This window comes from Abramis brama (assembly GCF_963993115.1).
Source record: "Abramis brama genome assembly, chromosome: 1".
In the NCBI taxonomy this organism is placed as follows: domain Eukaryota; kingdom Metazoa; phylum Chordata; class Actinopteri; order Cypriniformes; family Leuciscidae; genus Abramis; species Abramis brama.
The window spans coordinates 71,120,386-71,140,322 of NC_139963.1; the positions used below are offsets into that span (position 1 = coordinate 71,120,386).

Below are 19,937 nucleotides of genomic sequence, written 5' to 3' on the forward strand. Positions count from 1 at the left end.
AAGTACATGAGTCTGAAAGTGAACTCGCGGTGTGTGTTATCCAGCTGATGTGGGCGTTTCACAGGTTTGCCTCAGATCATGCGTGTTTGAATAGGGCACGCTCTCCGTGGGTGGGGTCACATTAAAACTTAATGAGATGAGAACAACTGACATCTCTCTCTCTTCATACATATAACATAAACTGAGAATATATATATTTTTTATATAAATTACTTCATTTAAAAGAAGAGAATTCAAGCTTCATGCCTGTGTGTCTGTATGCCTGTTTGACTGAGTATTCGCTGAGTTATGGTTCATTTTCGGAAGCGTTTCAGAATGGAATTCACTGACAGAGAGAAAGCAGAACTCGCATCATGTTTATTTTTCTTTATTTGGCAAAAAGCACAACACTTTGTTTTTATTGTGAGTATACACAAAAAAATACACACTTAACAGGATCGATTGATGTATGAAACTTCAAAGATCAAAGTCAACAGAGTATTTTGAGTTGACTACCAGTCGATACCGCCGACCCCAGGGGGTTAATGATACCAGAGGTGGACAGTGACGTAAACACAAGAAATACATTTTCCAAGACTTGGGAAACTAGCAAAAAAGTACCTATGCATCCCTGCCTCAAACAGCCCTTCTGAGAGGGCTTTCAGCACAGGAGGAAATATTGTAACAATCTTTCATTTGAAAGTCACGTGTCTAGTATCTGTAAAACCACATTTTTCCATCTTAAAAATATATCTAAATTACGCCATATGCTCTCATTGACAAATGCAGAACAATTAGTTAATGCGTTCATGACCTCAAGGCTAGATTATTGTAATGCTCTACTGGGTGGTTGCCCTGCACGCTTAATAAACAAACTACAGCTGGTCCAAAACGCAGCAGCTCGAGTTCTTACCCGAACCAGGAAGTATGACCATATTAGCCCTGTTCTGTCAACACTGCATTGGCTCCCTATTAAACATTGTATAAATTTTAACATATTGCTGATTACTTGAAAAGCACTAAATGGTTTAGCTCCGCAGTACTTGAGCGAGCTCTTAACGCCTTATAGTCCTTCACGTCTATTGCGATCTCAAAATTCCGGCCAGCTGATAATACCTAGAATATCAAAATCGACTGCTGGCAGTAGATCCTTTTCCTATTTAGCACCAAAACTTTGGAACAGTCTTCCTACCATTGTCCGGGATGCAGACACACTCTTGTCAGTTCAAAGCTAGATTAAGGACACATCTTTTTGACCTAGCATACACATAACACATTATAGACTTCAATAATTCAATGTTAGGCTGCATAGATTAGGTCAGCCGGAACTGGGAACAGTTCTACTGTTCTACTCATCTACTTCCCATAAATCCTAATGTACTCGTTACATCATAAGAATTGCATCAAGTTTGTTAGATACATATCGTACAGTGTGATTTATAATCTTATAGAAATGCCAAAAATTGCAGTGTGTAGCAAGTATGACAAGCGGGAGTCAGAAACAGACCTTGTTTCTCAAAACCAAGAATGCAAAGCAGGGTTCCAGACTGCGACCAAAATGGTCGCATATGCGACCATTTTTTGAGAATGTGCGAGTTAAAATTTTATGTGGTCGCATTTGTGCGAGTGCATGGTCATGTACTAATCAGTTAAATTCACGCATGCGCAACAGAACGCCGTTGCATAACTTATGTTCAAAATCACTACGGTACGCCTATAATAAGTGTTTATATTCTGACTATTTTATCCCGGCTGCGGAGCTCAGTGCCTGCGTGACTCGCCATAGACATTAACGGAAAGAAGTAGCTCCGGCTACAATGTTCTTGCGCAAGACACTTGCAGTTTATTTATTAACGAACGTACAGGAATTCAGGAATTACAAGCCAACGCGCCAGCATCCTCAGACACAACTGATGACGAGAGCTCTCGAGAGCACAGGTGCGGACAGGGAGGAACCAAGTGAGCAAATGAATATGACAAATACATATTATGTTTATTATGTTTGATTATACAAAAATTAGGGCTGTCAAAATTAACACGTTAACGCATGCGATTAATTTTTTCAGTTAAACGCGTTTAAAATATTTAACGCAATAATTCAGCATCAGATTTTTTCTTTCATCCATTGGCTGCTCTATAGTTTTTATCACGCTATCATTCATTCAAGTGCTAAGAAACAATTCAAGCAAAACGCAAAAATAAGAACTTAAATCTGTACTGGCGGCGCGCTGTCTGTAAATCTCCTCTCTGTGTGATACACACAACACACACACACACAGGACTCATGCGCACAGAATGCCGCTTTCTCTTTCACGCTTGAACGGGCAAAAACACACAAAAGTATGCCAAAATGTTCACTTTGTCGAGTATCCTTGTAAGCACAGTATTAAATTAGTTAAAAAAGTGTTAAATGAACGCAAAGAGTTGTGACAACATCGGATGCATGCTTGTCAGATCCAGATCCCCATTGTATGCATCAGATCTTAAAGCGACAGTAGCCTAATAAACCTGCTTCTGTGATACATTAATGTAAAAAAATCAAATCAAAGAAAAAAGTCAGAGAAAATTACAGTGAATACTGAGAGGTGTTTGATAACTTTATTCAATTTATGTATATTTCCTACCTAATAGATCAAATATTTAAAATATACTTTATGTTGTTTCTACATTAATTTGGAGATTAAATGTGTAATTATTACAATATAAAAATATATTAAAAACTTTAATGTTAAGTGTGATTAATCGTGAATAGGCTAGTTAATTGTTTTAATCGATTGACAGTACTAAATAAAATACAATCAAACATTAAAAAACATACGTTGTGTTTTTTTGATAGTTATTTTTAATGGTTTTCATTTAAAAGATTAAAACATTTTGCCAACATGAGGTATTGTGTCACTGTCAGTCTTTTTACATCAGTGTAAAACTAGGGTACGCAGATTAGGACAACTATTCATCAGCATGCATTGATTTATTCCATGTTGTAAAAAAAACAAACAATTTGGTGCGACCAAATCATGTGCTGGTGCGACCAACTGAGAAAGTTGGTAGCACCAGTGCAACCAGTGGAAAAGTTAGTCTGGAGCCCTGCAAAGAACGGACTTATGTTCTTGGGGAGAACGCTCTTGCTAGTTGTTCTTGGAAGAATGAACTCACAAGGTGACGAGCACACAGAACGCTGCTGACAGTTTGAGACGATGTGTTCTTGCTGGTATTGCGCAATAATACCCTCGCACAGACGCCGTCTGCAGTACCCAAACATAACGAGAATTATTGACGCTAACAGCCCGGCTTTATCGCCCCAAGCCTACCCTCAGCTCAAGGGATTACTCTACAACTGTACACTACAATGTAATGTATATTCATAACAATAAAGCAACGCTTATGGAGATTCTCACTTCCGAAAACGTTTGAGCACATTTTCGATTCGCCATAAATTTTCGTGAAAATGCCAATATTTGAAATCCACACAGTTGATTTCTCGCATCAAATGTTCTCAGAAGTAAATTTAGTGATGAAATAGCGTAGGAAATTGTAGAAAAACGCCTGCCTCCCTTTCCTCAAATGCCGAAATTAATGCTGGGATATTCCTGCCATCAAGTTCACACAAGTTACCAACCGATGCATCCTCGGTAAAATGGGCGTGTCAAGAACACTTCCGGGTTTTTTAACCGTTCTTGCCAAAATGCAAACTTGTGTATTGGGACAGTACTTGGGCAGCGACTGATGACGTTTCACAAGTCCACAAGAACACAAGTACAGACAAGAACGCATATTGAGAAACGTCCTGAAAGTTGCGCAGCGCTGTTGTTTTTCCGTTTTTCCATGAGCGCCACCTACTGTCAGAGATTGACACTGCATTTACTGACGTTTTTTGCATTGGTCTGAACAGACAAATCTCATGTGAATTTGGTGCCGAACATTCGTGTTAATGTGAAAAAGTCCTGTCGCTCATCGTGGCTGTTGGGAAACTAACTTAGAAAAAACATGTTTCTCAGCACATAAAGATGAGCTACTGTGATTTCAGACTGAGGTGATGTGGTTTCTCCACTGTATGGATCTTCAGGTGTAGCTTCAGGTCACTTTTAAAAGAGAAACTCTTTCCGCACTGATCACACGTGTGCGGCTTCTCTCCAGTGTGGATCCACTCATGTGATCTCAGATTTGATGACTGACTGAATCTCTTGTCACAGTGTGAACACTTGTAAGGTTTCTCTCCAGTGTGAATTCTCTGGTGCAGTTTTAAACCGTCCGCTGTAGTAAAAGTCTTCTCACACTCGAAGCACATGTACTCTCTCACACCAGTGTGAATTTTCTCATGTCTATGTAAATATTGCAACAGTGAAAAACTCTTTCCACACACAGAACATGAATGCGGCTTCTCTCCAGTGTGAACTCTCAGGTGTCTCTTCAGGTCTGATGACCTAAGAAATGTTTTGCCACATTGATCACACTTAAACGGCTTTTCTCCGATGTGAACTGTCATGTGAACATCAAGAGTATGTTTGAATGTGAAATTGTTTCCACACTGATGGCATACATGTGGCTTCTCTCCAGTGTGGATCATCTCATGTGATCTTAGATTTGCTGACTGATTGAATCTCTTATCACAGTGTGAACACTTGTAAGGTTTTTCTCCAGTGTGAATTCTCTGGTGCAGTTTTAAACAGTTCGCTGTAGTAAAAGTCTTCTCACACTCAAAGCACATGTACTCTCTCACACCAGTGTGTATTTTCTGATGTGTGTGTAAATTAGGCAGCAGTGAAAAACTCTTTCCACACACAGAACATGAATGTGGCCTCTCCTTCGTATGAACTGTCAGGTGTCTCTTCAGGTCTGATGACCCAAGAAATGTTTTGCTGCATTGATCACATGAGAACGGCTTCTCTCCGGTGTGGATCCTCATGTGACTCTTAAGATTACCTTTGCATAAGAATCTCTTTCCACACTGATCACATGTGAACGGCTTCTCTCCTGTGTGGATCCTCATGTGACGCTCAAGACTACATTTGCTTGTGAAACTGTTTCCACACTGAGTGCAGGTGAAAGATTTCTTGGCTCTTCTTTTCTTTAAAAATGTCTTTTTAGTCTTTGAGCGACTCAAAGGTTTTCCTCCAGGTTGGACATGATGTTCCTCCTCCACTTCACTCAGTTCTTCACTCTCCTCCTTCACTTCACTCAGTTCTTCACTCTCCTCCTTCACTTCACTCAGTTCTTCACTCTCCTCCTTCACTTCACTCAGTTCTTCACTCTCCTCCTTCACTTCACTCAGTTCTTCACTCTCCTCCTTCACTTCACTCAGTTCTTCACTCTCCTCGCTCTCTTCCATGGGGTCTGACATGAAAGAAAAAAATATTAAATTTCATTTCATTCATTACCACTTCATTCGCCATGAACTTGTTCATTTCTTTTATTATTTTATGCAATCAGAAACCGGTCGCGCTTTGTATCTCTCTGTGCAAATCCTTCCTTCCCGCTCTGCCAGAAAGCAGCTGTCATTTACTGACGGAAAGCATGACAATAACCGCAATAAAGCCGTATATTGCCGAAAAACGCATGTTGTCTTTTTTAGGAGCAATCTGAATGGTTTTGATAGGACCCGATGACAACGCAGTGCTGAAGTGCCAACTAGTCTCTCCCTATGGAGGATCCCTTTACCACTCTACAGATAAAGCGTTGTTGGGAAAATTCATTTCGTGTACCTACCCCGAAGTGACATAATAAAATAAAGGAAAAAATAAAGGAAAGACCAGTACTTTGTTTAGGCTTGGTTTGTAGGGAATTACAAACCTGCGCACATATATTCAAACGCACATAACTATAGAGCCAATTCTGAATGCGCATGTGAACGCCATCAGCGTTTCTCACAGGTTCGGGTTTAAAGTCTGTGTAGAGAGAATGGTGTCGTCTTAGCGGCCCCTAATTTAATAACAAATGATCGTTGCGACGGAAGCGAATCGATCAAAACTAACTTTAACTGGAAAATAACTTTATTAAAGAACCGCTATAAAGCCAAAACATTCTCTGTTACCTTAAATTATACGTTTATCTCTGTAAAGCTGCTTTGAAACAATCTACATTGTTAAAAGCGCTATATAAATGAGGATGACTTGACTTGTAACGTCACCGTGCAGCTCTCAAGCCAGATGCTGTGGACAGGCTGGTGTTTTTATCACACACCTTGAAAGGCATGTAGATCCAAAGAAACGCATTTAATGGCAAAAAATGTTCAAGCTGCTGAAAGCCTGTTTCCTCTGTTCGAGTGACTTTTATATTATAAAGGCTAGTTAACCTTTTAGTCTTTAAATCGTAGACTTTGTTTACAGTAGAATAATTTTTTTACATTAGGGCCGCAACGACGCGTCGACGTCATCGATTACGTGGACTATGAAAATACGTCAACACACATGAAATGCGTCGAGACGTCAATCATTATTTTCATTTAAATATCGAGTAATGGCAGCTTCTGCTCCCTCTCATGCTGAAAATGACAGACCACGATCATCCAAAGTATGGGAATACTTTAAACTACGGCCGAACAGAAAGGTGCTTTGTTTACTATGCAAACTATGCCCCATACGGCGACAATAAAATGGACTTTAATTACACTTCAACTTAAATCTGTCAACGAAGCTTTCAGTGCATTTGCCAGTTTTTAAAAGTTGTGTATGCACATGTAGACTAGAGACCTGCACTCCCGCGGGACCCAACGCAACAGAGTGCGGGAACATAGATCTGATGGCTTTTTTTTTTTAGCAGGGTGGTAGGGGAAGACTCATGAATATTCATTAGGGAACTCATCCCTGACAGGCTCGCCGATACTCCAACGTTCTGAGACGCCATGGTAACCGCAAACAATGAGATATCAGATCGCTGCGTGTCACCAGAGGTGGGGACATTCTGTGAGGGATTGTGATTGACCTACACGATTAATGTTATGATTTAAGTGGATTAGCGGTGAAAATCACGAACGCAAATGGTTATAGAAATATAGTATAGTAGGCCTAATTGCATGGGATGCAGTTCTAATGTTGTGCTAATTGCATGGGATCACGGTCAAAATCCCCAATAAAGTAGCCTGGGTTTCCCCATGCTGCCTTGCTGACAGCGCGATTTTATTCACCATGGACGAGATTTTCCCCTCAACAATGGGAACCAATCACAGAACGGGGAGCATCAAGACGATGACGACGTCTATACGACACACTGAAGCAGTTTGTTTATATCTATGGATCCAACATAACGAGTTACCTTTCAGTGCAGCCTTAGATAGTGATAGCTGAACGCCATCATGTACACATAAATCTCTGACCCAACGTCGTCTTCCTCATCGAATTTCTGTCGCTCTACATACTTCATCTGGTATAACTGAAACGATTGGCTATGAGCTACGTACAGGCGCATTTGATAGACATTCGTAGCGCCAAATAAACGGCTCTGGGCATTTGTAAACTACGCCTCAAATACGAGAAAATGAACATGTGGTTCCCAGACCACGCATTAGCCAGGCTACCAATATAGGCTATCACACCAGAAATCATGTAATTGTAGCAAACCATGAATAATTATTATATTATGGTAGTCTTTTCTCTCTGTTTTGCATGCGTCATCATCATCATTATTATTATAATTAATTTATTTTTGGCTCTTGTCACAGTGTATAGGCTACTTAACCTGAATTAGCACTGTTCATAGAGGTACGGTAGGCAACACCATTAGGATCATGTAAGTTAACACAAAATAAATGTTTTTTTTGTTTTTTTTTATCATACAGGAAATAATCTTAGTTTCATTTTTATTTTGTTACCATAAGATCTGCGGACATCACTGAGGTATAAGAACCTGAAGATACATATCGTGACATAGCCTACACATATTGAAACATAATATTATATTTATTCATATAACATAAATTGCACCATTTTCTTAATTTCTAAGTCAATAAAGTGTATGCTAAATTAATAAATGTAATGTAGCCTAAATGTAGTAATGAAACAAACTTCCATTCAAAATTTTGGGGTCAGTAGTTTTTCAAAACAAATTAATACTTTCATTCAGCAAGGAAGCATTAAATTTATAAAAATTGACAGTAAAACTTTAACATTGTTTAGGCAAGTTTAAAAAAAATCTATTTAAAAAAATCTATATGAATATGACCTTTCTGTTCAAAGAATCCTTTAAAAAACTATCACAGTTTCCCCAAAAATATTAAGCACCACAACTGATTTCAACATTGATAATAATAATAATAATAATAATAATAATAATAATAGGCCTAATAATAATAATTGTTATGCTAAAATTTATCTTTGCATCACAGAAAAAAAAAAAAGAAGCTTTTTTCGATAAGTGGGACTCCCGCAAAATAGAATTATCTATAAATTGAACATCTAAAAATGAATAAATGATCATTCATCTGTTGCACCAAAGCAACAAGAACAACTAAAACAAAATAGAAATGATTTACAGGCCAGAGTTTCTATCTATTTATAACATGTTTGCAGCGTTGAACAATAGCCAATCACAGACATATGTGTTGATTTCTTGAACGCCAATCAGATGCATTTAAGATAGAATCCCCTCACCGCTCAAAATGGACTTTTTGTTCAGTGCTGAATTCTGCATACTGGCAAATCATCTGATTATAGCAAACAGTGTAGATATTATGAAAGATTCATTGAGCAGCCAGTTTCATTGATAATAACAGAGATTTGTGAGATTGCGATGAACTGAGATGTCAGCTTTTAGGAATGTATCTGTATCTTACATTTTATGAAATAGTACCATTAGTTAAAAATAAAGTTTAAAATGCTTCCTGTTATTATTTCATAATAAAATGACAAATACCCTTTCTGAAATACATTTTTTTGTCATCATTCATAGATTTCATGTTAAAATAATATACAGATGCACTACCCTCTTCAAAATACAGCTGATATATTGTTGTACTTATTTATTGGAAAGTTTGCCAATGGATAAATCAGCTAATCCCAAAAATAATCATTAGATTAATCCAAAAAAAAAAAAAAAAAAAAAAAAACTGTTAGATTAGTCGACTAATCGAAGAAATAATCGATAGATTAATCGACAACAAAAATAATCGTTAGATGCAGCCCTAGTTTACATACTTTTTTTTTTTTTCCTGAGAGCAATATTTTACCAATCTGATTATCGTTATCGGCAAAATCCCCAAAAATATTGAGATATCTTTATTGAATATATTTATTGATATTTTTAGATATATTTTTAGATATTTAGAGATATTGAGATATATTTGTGTCAATATCGCACACCCCTACGTTGATCACATTCATCAACCCTGTTACCAAGGTTATTATAAGAAGAAGAAAATCTATAATTATGAATAACTTGTATGATATTTGACAAATACAACTTCACCAGTAACTTAGTGTTTACTGATTATTCCTAAAAAAAAAACTATTTAGTAATCTATATTGAAAATGACTAAAATTCTGGTAACGTTGTTGCAAATTGGGAACCAGATATAAATGTAAAATAAAAGTTAAAATAGTATTTAGCTTGATCTGATGTTGACAATCAATATAAAAATGTCTCAAACCTCCCTTTACTGACCATTTGTTGAAGAAAACCCAGAACATTCTGTACCGTTTCATAGTTTCAAATAATCGAGTGCCTAAACAACAAAAATGAATAACGGAATTAAATACAGATGGAATCGTCAGTAATGAAAGGACTGAAATTGCAAACCAATTTAATATATTCTTCATCCAATCAGCTGAGGAATTGGCTGACAATTTTCAACCAGTACAATTAAAATACTTACTGAGAGACCAAACAACATCTTTTTGTATATAAGAGGTAGACCAGAGTGAAACTGCTGAAGTTTTTAGACAGTTACGGCAATCTAAAGCCAAGGATAACTTTGGCTTGGATACAGCTTTTATAAAAAAGCACAGTTCTCTCCTCTTAATGCCAGTTACACATGTAGTTAATGTATCCATAAGAGCAAAGGAATTCCCTCAGCAATGGAAAACGGCTATTATAACTCCAGTCTTTAAGTCTGGAGCATCTGACCAGGTCTCGAATTATAGACCGATTTCAATTTTACCTGCACTCTCAAAGGTTCTTGAAAAAACAGTTGCCAAACAACTTGTTGATTATCTTGAAAGTAATCATCTTCTACACGCCAAACAATTTGGGTTTAGACCACGGTACTCAACAGAGTTGGCAAACTGTTACCTCACTGAAATGATAAAACAGTCATTAGATGAAGGTAATGTAGTGGGAGCAGTATTTCTGGACTTGAAAAAAGCCTTTGATACTGTGAACCACGAAATTCTTTAAAATAAATTAGAAAATTGTAACTTGTCACATGATGCAATAACTTGGTTTAGATCATATCTAGAATGATCTGCAATGTGTTAAAATAAATACCACCCAGTCATCGATTCAAACTTGTCGAATCGGAATTCCACAAGGTTCAATTTTAGGCCCTTTACTTTTTAGCTTATATATAAATGATCTTCCAGACAGTTGGAAAAAGGGTTAAATGCCAAATGTATGCAGATGACACAATTACATATGTCTCAGCAAAAAACCCTCAGATTGCAGCTGAGATGCTTTCAAAAGAACTGGATGGTGTATCACAGTGGCTCCGAAATAATCATCTGACCCTGAACTATGATAAGACAGTCTCTATGTGCTTCTCAATAAAAAGAAAGGTCAATTAAAATTTTAGAATAAAGATTGATGAGAAGGAGATAGATGAGGTACATGAATTAAAATTTCTAGGGTTTACTTTAGATTCTCATCTTAAGTTTGATAGTCATGTAAAGAGACTGTGCAGAACTGTCAAGACAAATTTAAACTGCTCCTGATTAATAAGACAATATATACCCATTAAGGCAGCACAGCAGAGTTTTTGAGTTTTGACAATTTTGTAAATTTTTGGACAATTACTTTTTAACTGTGTGAACAACCTTGCACCAGAAATATTCTGTCAACTAGTAGTGAAACAAAAGAGCGGAATAAGAACTAGAGGCACAGTAAGTGGAAACTGTATAGCCGCAAAACGTAGAACAACATTTGGTCAGACATCATTTTCAGTAAGAGGCATAAAATTGTGGAACGCCTTACCATCAGAAATTAAAACATTGACAGAACTCAAGGTTTTTAATACACATTTAAAGCAATGGCTGAAACTGAAACAATTATGTGAACACTGACCGTACAGGATACAACACAAACATAAAGTTGCATATCATGTTAGCATGCACAGACATATGCACTAAGGCTGCACGATTAATCAAAAAAAAAAAAAAAAAAATCACGATCTCGATTCAAACATAAATGCGATCTCATTTCTTAATGATGGCGATTCACTTCCATGTATTTCCCTGCATTCAGATCATGCAGCGTTCACGCGTTATTGGTCACACTCACACAATAACAAAACACTAACCAATCAATCATAAATCTCAACCACTTCTCTCCTCTCCCTCATTGGCCACGTTCCGCTGTTACTGACGTGTAACAAGGCGGCAGACCTAAACGGAGTCAGTTTACTTGGTGGATTTGTAGCGGTAAGAGGTAAAAATGAACCCCAGTGTGGAAAATCCTGGTGGCGACGGTGAGAGTGAGGATGTAACAACATTGGTACAGAAAAAAGGAGCACATTCCACCGTGTGGAGCTTTTTCGGGTTTAAACCTGATTTTGCATCATCGCAGCACCGCAAGGTAACACGACTAATCTATACAATCACCTCAAACGTCACCACAAAATACAGTATGAGTTAGCCATGAGAGACAAGGGAGCCACACCACAAAATACCAGCCACCAGACCACGCAAAATTCCATAACTCAGACGTTGTACGGAGCATCGCCATACCCTCCAAGTTCCCAGCGGCACAAAGATATAACAAACGCCATCAATTGAGCGTCAGCGTCAGTTCTGGCAGGCCAGTTAGTCAAGACGCTGCTAATGCTGTTTGCTAACAACACTGTCCCGTCAGCTGATCTGCTCCAGCTGAGCTGCATTAGCTCGTTAACTCCCCTCGCTGCTCAATGGCCAAAGCTCAAACAAGGCGCCCTATTTAAAGCACTTTCAGTTGCTCATACATACTTGCTGCTCGCTTCTGCTGATCTGTACGCTGGTAAAAAGCCGTTTAATTCCTTCATCTAGCTTGTTTCTCAGAAGGTGGCTTAGTCATCTCTTCATAGCGCTTACACTGTAGACTGTCAAAACAGTTCAAAGACAGATAATTCTAGGTAACAGCATGTTTTAGCTATTGTGGTCTTGAATAGTCATTTCAGTAATTAATTAATAATTTTTACCATAATATAATTGCTAAATTAGGGTGGCTCAGACGACACCGTTCGAGACACTCAATTTCTGTTTTGGGGGGAATAGCTCATCTAGTCAAAATAATGTGAGAGCCCTTATGCTGCTGCTGCATCCCCTCATGCTGATAATACTGTCCCTATATGCGGCTGCTATCTCCTCATACTGCGCTGTCCCCTGACTCTGCTAATTCATGAATGGTCAGGGGACTCATCTGATCAGAACATACTGCTGCTGCTGTCCCCTGATTCTGCTAACTCATGGGTGGTCAGGACTCATCTGATTATAACATATTGCAAATTATCCGTGTATATTTGTAGATTACTAAGCATATAAATTGTTAAAATAAAATCATCCTCTGTATCTCAGAGGATTGCCAGGTGTGGTTTTGTTTGGGGGGATATTTTAGCTCTCACAGTCCTAAACTGTGTGAGTGTCCCCTAATGCTGCTGTCCTCTGACTCTCTGCTATTTCATGGTGCTCATGAAAGGTCAGAGGACTCCCTGAACAGAGCCATACCGCCAAATTCAATTCAGGAACATCAACCTGTTTTGCAATCTATTCAATATAAATTCTTTAATTATTTTTATTGTCTGTGTTCTTGACTTAATGGACCTGACAGAAATTGAGCGTCAGCGTCAGTTCTGGCAGGCCAGGTAGTCAAGACGCTGCTAATGCTGTTTGCTAACAACACTGTCCCGTCAGCTGATCTGCTCCAGCTGAGCTGCATTAGCTCGTTAACTCCCCTCGCTGCTCAATGGCCAAAGCTCAAACAAGGCGCCCTATTTAAAGCACTTTCAGTTGCTCATACATACTTGCTGCTCGCTTCTGCTGCCCACCACCTCCCCAGCTCCTCCTTATGCATAACATGGTATTTGCTTTATGTCATGTTGCCTGCTCTGTTCACAGGGGGGATATTTTAGCTCTCACAGTCCTAAACTGTGTGAGCGTTCCCTAATGCTGCTGCTGCTGTCCTCTGACTCTCTGCTATTTCATGGTGCTCATGAAAGGTCAGAGGACTCCCTGAACAGAGCCATACCGCCAAATTCAATTCAGGAACATCAACCTGTTTGCAATCTATTCAATATAAATTCTTTAATTATTTTTATTGTCTGTGTTCTTGACTTAATGGACCTGACAGAACTTATTATTTAGCTACAGACATGGCTCCAATCAACACCGTTAAAAACGAGGGATTTAAGGCAATGATACAGACTTTAGACAAGCGCTACTCTTTGCCCTCTCGCAACTATTTTTCATCCGTTGCACTGCCAGGTCTATACACCCAGTGTCGAATGACAGTCGAGAAAGAACTGCAAAATATGCAGAACTTCGCGGCAACAGCAGACCTATGGTCAAGCCGAACAATGGAACCGTATTTAAGCTTGACAGTGCATTTTATAACAAATGACTTCAACATGAGAAGCCGCTGTCTACCGTGACCGTGCTGTGGGTCTTTGCAAAAAGCTTGTGGCCTACTTCAGCCATAGTTGGAAGCGGAGGAGGGAGCTTGCTATTGCCCAATAGGAGCTCAACCTGCCTGAACACCAGCTTAAAACAGAGTGCCCAACAAGATGGGGATCCCGGCAAGCTATGGTCCAGAGGATCCTTGAACAGCAAACTGCTATTGGACATGTTCTCTCCGCTGACCGGAAGGCAAGACACCTGACACCAACCTGGCAGGATATCGAAGTCCTTGAAGTGATCAACAAGACACTCACCCCACTGGCAGACTTTACTGATGCTCTGTCAGGAGAGCAGTATGTTACGGTCTCCTCAGTCAAGCCGGTCCTCCACCTTTGAGACAATGATGGCAGTGCAAGAAGATGATACAGATCTTGCACGATCAATTAAGTCAAAAATCCTGCATTACCTTAAAGAAAAGTATAGTGATCCACACACTCAGGAGCTGCTCGACATAGCCACAGTATTGGAGCCACGATTTAAACTGGACTATGTCAGCGAGGACAACAAAGTCAGTGTCAAGGACAGACTAAAGAATGAGATGACTAGCATTGGTATGGTAAGTATATCTTTACATGATTCAAGATATTTATTGTCTCAGAGTAAGAAATTTACATTGGGCTACATTGTTTACAGCTGCAAATAATTGAAATTGGATTTAGCTAACCCACCATAGTTTTTAACAGCTGAGATGTTACTTTTGTTAACAAGTGTAGAATATTAAGACTTTTATTTGATCTTTTCTCTTTTCCAGCGAAGTCCCCCCACAACTGCCCCCAGCGCCCAGCCTTCGCTCCCCCCCGTAGAAAAGAAGAGAAAAAAGCCTTAGGCAGTTTTTTTAAAGCAGCAAAGGGCAATGAGGCAGCAGCACCATCTGATGCTTCTTCTCAAGAGAATGATGTTGACATGGAGCTAGGCTCATATCTGCTCACAAGAAACATTGACAGCGAAGATGACCCCATAGTCTGGTGGAAAGAACACAAGGGACAGTATCCAATACTGTCTGTGCTGGCAAGGAAATACCTCTGTATCACTGCTACAAGTTCCCCATCAGAAAGGGTTTTTAGCACAGGGGGGAACATTGTAACATGCCAGCGGTCCTCCCTGAAACCTCAAAATGCTGATAGGTTAGTGTTGTTGGCCAAGAACCTTTAAGGTTATGTGCCAATTGGAGCAAAAAGCACAGGTTCTATTTAGTTATTTTTAGTTATTTTTGTATATTTTAATGTTCTCTTATGTTCAACAACATAAAGCTTTAAAATTATTCTCTTTAAGGGATCTAAAATAAAGAAAAGAGAGTAGAGACAATTTTTTTGTTACTCCTGCACTTTATTATACTGAATGTCCTGTGTTTTTTTTTTGTACTTGAGTGCAATAAATTTTGGTTGAAAAAATTAGAATCGTGATTCACATTTTAGCAAGAATCGTGCAGCCCTAATAAGCACACTTTTGTGTTTTTGTATTGTTAAATGTGTCTAGACTCTGTTTTATAGTGATTTCTACATCCATTTAAGCCCATATCTTATTGCATATATAGGATGTATTTATTGTATGTATTTTAATAGTTATAATTTTTTAATTCAATACTCTGTAATTTCTGTTTTAATTTTACAAGCCTAACCAGGGACAGGGGTTGCAAATTAGTCATGACTCATGACTATAAACCTGTATGCATGGCATCTACTTTGTATTCTTTATAAAGCAATGTTCCTTGCATTTGTCCCTGTCAAATAAACAATAAATAAATAGTGTAACTGTTTAAATCTAAATGTGATAAAGTGCTTGAATGTTTCTAACATGAATGTTCTTCAGCCTCATGAATGAATGAATGAATAATAAACACCAACCTCTTTGTTCTTCAGGATCTTCAGTGTGTTTCATTCTGCAGGGTTCTGGATCACTCATGTTCTCTCTGTCCTCTTTAATAAACTCAGTCTTTGCAGATTTCAGCTCTACCTGATGCTCTGATGCTCGTCTTCACTTGTTTTCCAGCATTTATTGGAGAATTGCAGTGGGAGGAGCTTCACTGATGACGAATTTTCAGGAGATCTAATAAATGAGGTAAAAACAGGAACTATTGTCATGAAATAAAGAGTGTTTTCAGCAGATCTGTTAATATTGATGAGCCTCAGACTATCAACACTCATTCAACAAGCCATTCGGATCATCAGCAGATCATCTCACTTTATTCTGAGCGTTTGCTGTTAGAAACACATTATTTTAGTCAGGATACATGACAAAAGCCTGTAAAACTGCTCTACAGATAAATAATTACAGAAGCATAATATGTACATTTGAATCTAAATATAGTTAGATTTCATGACAATCACGAAGTAGCCTACTTAAATCATTAAAATATTACATTTTATGTGCGCTGAAACTGATGATGATCATAAAACGTTTAAAAATAAAGATAATTCACAAAACAATATTGTTCCAATAGTAAAGCGCTATTAATTTATAATATTAACATTTAAGAGTTGATTTAAATGTCTGACGTTGCTCATTATAGGCTCAACGTAAAGTAACTTATCAGTATAACACTTGAGATCGTTTCCCATCAATTCCCCTCACAAACCTTAACTCTTGACATTCAGTAACAGTTCTCACTCCAAACATCGAGTCAATCACACAAACGAACACAACATCGCTCAGGTCTGAATGAACTCAACATTTTCTCCTCATGCTCGCTGCTGCTGCACTAAATGTTTATTTCAGAAGGAAGACGCCAGAAAAGACGCACAAGTATCGCTGTGATCGATGAAAACAATACAGAAATGAGCCTGTCGCTTAATCAAACTGTATAAAGTGTGTGTTATGGTTGTGTAAATATGAGAAATACCGTGAACTGCTCTCCTCACCTCAGAAGACTCGATGCAGAAACTCTCAATGAGGGAAACAGTGTTGCCAACTATTCAATGGGAAAGTAGCGAACGCATTCTTCTTCTTCTAGTGGAGTTTTTATGGCGGTTGACAAACCAACTTTCGGTGCATTACCGCCACCAACTAGACTGGAGTGTGAAGCACTAATAAGCGTTTAGAAATGAACAACTTAAACAATAGAGTGAAGAAAAAAGGATATTTTAAATTTTATATTATTTTAAACCACTATATATTTTATCTTGTTCTGCATGCATTTTCAATAGGCTTTCCATATTAATACAACACCCAATTTTCTTACTTCCTTCATAAGTTCTAACCTTTCTTTTACATATTTTATACATTTTATTAAAACATGTTCAATTGTTTCTGCATGATCACAATAATTACATTTACCCGTTTTATGTTTTCCTATTTTGAACAACAAATGATTTAGTCTAGTGTGCCCTATTCGAATGTGAGAAATAATTGTATCTTCTTTTCTTTTCCCACTTCTTCAATTTCCTACTTCTTATCACTATTCCATACTTCTTGACATTTGTTCTTTATGAATTCTTTAATTTTACTTTTAACCTCTTTTTTTCTCAGAGTCACTTTAATATTTATCCCACTGGTGTGCTACCATGATGCACATGTAACAATGACCATCTAATGCGGTTTTGACAGGTCATTGAACCATCACTGAAATTCATGGTTCGGATAACCAGAACAGGAACTGCAAATGTTGAATCTGAAAAGCAAAGTGCTTCCATGGTGGTAGGTCTGTGCTATTATGACCAAACTCTCCAGCTACAGAAGGTATGCATCCTATCATATTGTAATGACCCAGCAGTCAGCGCTAGCAGCTGGGTGCATTATGGGATATTGTGCGTTGGGAGTTGATTTATGCGTTATTAAAGCAAGATGGTTGGGTTTTTGTGTTAGTAAAGTTATGCGTGTTTATGTTCAAGTTAGTTAGGGTGTTCTTGGATGTGTAAGGGAGGGACTTGGGGATGGGGCCTTGCCTGTGTTGTTCTTATTCTGTGTTTGGAATAAAAAGGAGAATAACTTTTTTTTTTTTTTTTTTTTTTTTTGGCTGTCAATGTTTTTTTTTTTTTTTTTTTATTAACAAAAAACAACAACATACAAAACTCTCGTAGGGGAAAAGAATACACATGCATATATACAAATGTTGTCAATATACAAAAGGTACTAACCAAGCAGAAAACAAAAAAACAAAACAACAAAAAAAAACAACAACAAGGGGGAGCTACTTTGAAATACACAAGTCACAGGCAAAAAATTCCATTTGGAGCTGCACACACACACACACAAGGGGAGAATAATCACAACAATAGTTTCCTAGATATATCACTACACATTTTCCTTGCGATTTTAGTAGATTTTACCTTTTTCAGTGAGGTAAAAAACAATTTAAAATCATTTATAAACCAAACAAAGGAAGGCTTAGAGCATCTCCACTTACTGCAATGAATGTGATATTTACCCATAAGAATAATCATATTGACTAAATCTGATACTGATGAATTTACATTATCCATATAAAAGAGGATGTGTGGCAAGGTGAGATTAGGGATATTATCAATCTTAAGTGACAGCCAATTATGTAACTCGGACCAAAAACTATTGGCCACGGGGCAAAAGAAGAACATGTGTTCCAGAGTCTCATCAGCCATCTCACAAAATACACAAGGGTCTACATCAAATTTGAATCTTTTTCTAAGAAAATCAGCAACCGGATATATCTTCTAAATTATTTTAAAGTGAGTCTCTTTGACTTTTGGGGAAATGGGCCATTTGATGAATTTAAAATGTGTTTTTTTCTATGGACAATGCAACCATATTCGGAACCTGTACACACAGTCCTCTGTTATAATCAAAAAACAATTTAGATTTCAAAACATCATTAATATATTTATTATTACATTTAAAGTCAACTAAACTACAATCATTAATGACTAAATTTGGTAAAGTTGGTAAGGGTCTTACTATTGTATATAACAATGTGTTTTGTATTAACTGTAATAATGGTACAGGTATTGCTTTACAGATCTTGCTGTATTCTCTATTCGTACAGTTTAAATTATATTTGTCTAAGAAAGCTTTATATTCAAAGAAGTCACCATTATCATCTATAATATCATTCACAAACACAACGCCATTTTCATACCAGTCATACAAAAGGAGAAGAACATGGTCGTGCAGTGTATGGGACATGAGTGCTCGTATGTCGCGATAGCAATTAGCCTATTAAAAGCGCATTAGCATAGCTTAGCTCCGGTTAGTCCACACGTTTTACTGAATAACTGCTAGTTATTACAATATATTTGATCAATACATGGTTGGACTTTTACTTTCTGAAGCAAGGATGGTCACCTTATGACCAATACTAGCACTTTTAGAATTGAATGCAGAGTAAATGCAGAAAGATTGGAAATAAATTCCACACCATCAGATGTCTGTTGTTGTAACTGTACTGTACACCTACTACCAGTATTGTCAATTATACATATAATTGTGTTTGATCTGTCAGTCCTTACAGGCAATAGATGAACTGTTCCTCTTCCTGAACTACCTTGCCCTCGGTCCTTGGAACCGATAGGCTATGCTGTTTTCAGTTGATGAATGAATTGAACATTGTAGCGTGAATCCCATCCAATAAATCGCAAAAATCTTTGTGCTTTGTTACTATTGATATGAACCAAAGTCTCAGGTTTCCAATTACGTCCATTTTCTTACGAAATTCAAAAACATAAATAGCATTTTGGCGCTGTGGCGTGAGATCGCTCTGGCGCAGCTCAGAGAAGCACATGATCTTCTCTTCCGCATTAATAATACCAGGTACAGCGCGAAATAAACATGAATGAGCATCGAAAGTGTGTTAAAGATAGAGTACAACTTATCGAAATCCGTATCATGTTACATGCTGTTACGTCTCCCTCTTAGAGATGTCTAGGGTTAATAGGGTAAGTAACATATAAGTATTGAATTTAAATTAAAAAAAAGAAACCAGGTTCAGTTACTGATAGTTGTAATGATGTGTTATAATGATTCAGACAGAAACAGATATTCTCAAACGATTTTTAGTAATTCATAATAATAATAATACACCCGATTGCTTTACAGTGTCCATGTGAGTAAATAAATATTTACAAAATATACAAGTAACATCAATTGAACAAAAACACAGAACACATAAGAGGAGGACAACGAGCGGTGCTAAATCAAAGAAATAAACATAACAAAACAAACTATCTTAACCCTCTTATTACTACTAATCTAACAAAGAAA

At 37.6% G+C, this 19,937-nt stretch overlaps 2 protein-coding genes across 3 annotated transcripts in view; both read right to left on the reverse strand.

The window, feature by feature from the left end:
• LOC311094449 (uncharacterized protein) overlaps positions 1-19,937 on the reverse strand; it is a 108,173-nt gene that overhangs the window by 11,003 nt on the left and 77,233 nt on the right. The window lies entirely within an intron of this gene.
• LOC311094882 (uncharacterized protein) lies at positions 374-16,747 on the reverse strand. 2 transcript variants are annotated; one of them, XM_084133079.1, is made up of 3 exons: positions 16,628-16,747; positions 15,614-15,815; positions 374-5,313 (listed from the first exon to the last, which is right to left on the reverse strand). In XM_084133079.1, exons 2-3 carry the CDS (start codon positions 15,669-15,671, stop codon positions 3,992-3,994), a joined length of 1,380 nt encoding a protein of 459 aa, XP_083989205.1. In that variant the 5' UTR covers positions 15,672-15,815; positions 16,628-16,747; the 3' UTR covers positions 374-3,991. The 2 variants fall into 2 exon arrangements, with proteins under 2 accessions (XP_083989205.1, XP_083989206.1); XM_084133080.1 differs by lacking the exons at positions 15,614-15,815; positions 16,628-16,747 and adding an exon at positions 14,024-14,088 and having other exon boundaries at positions 2,817-5,313.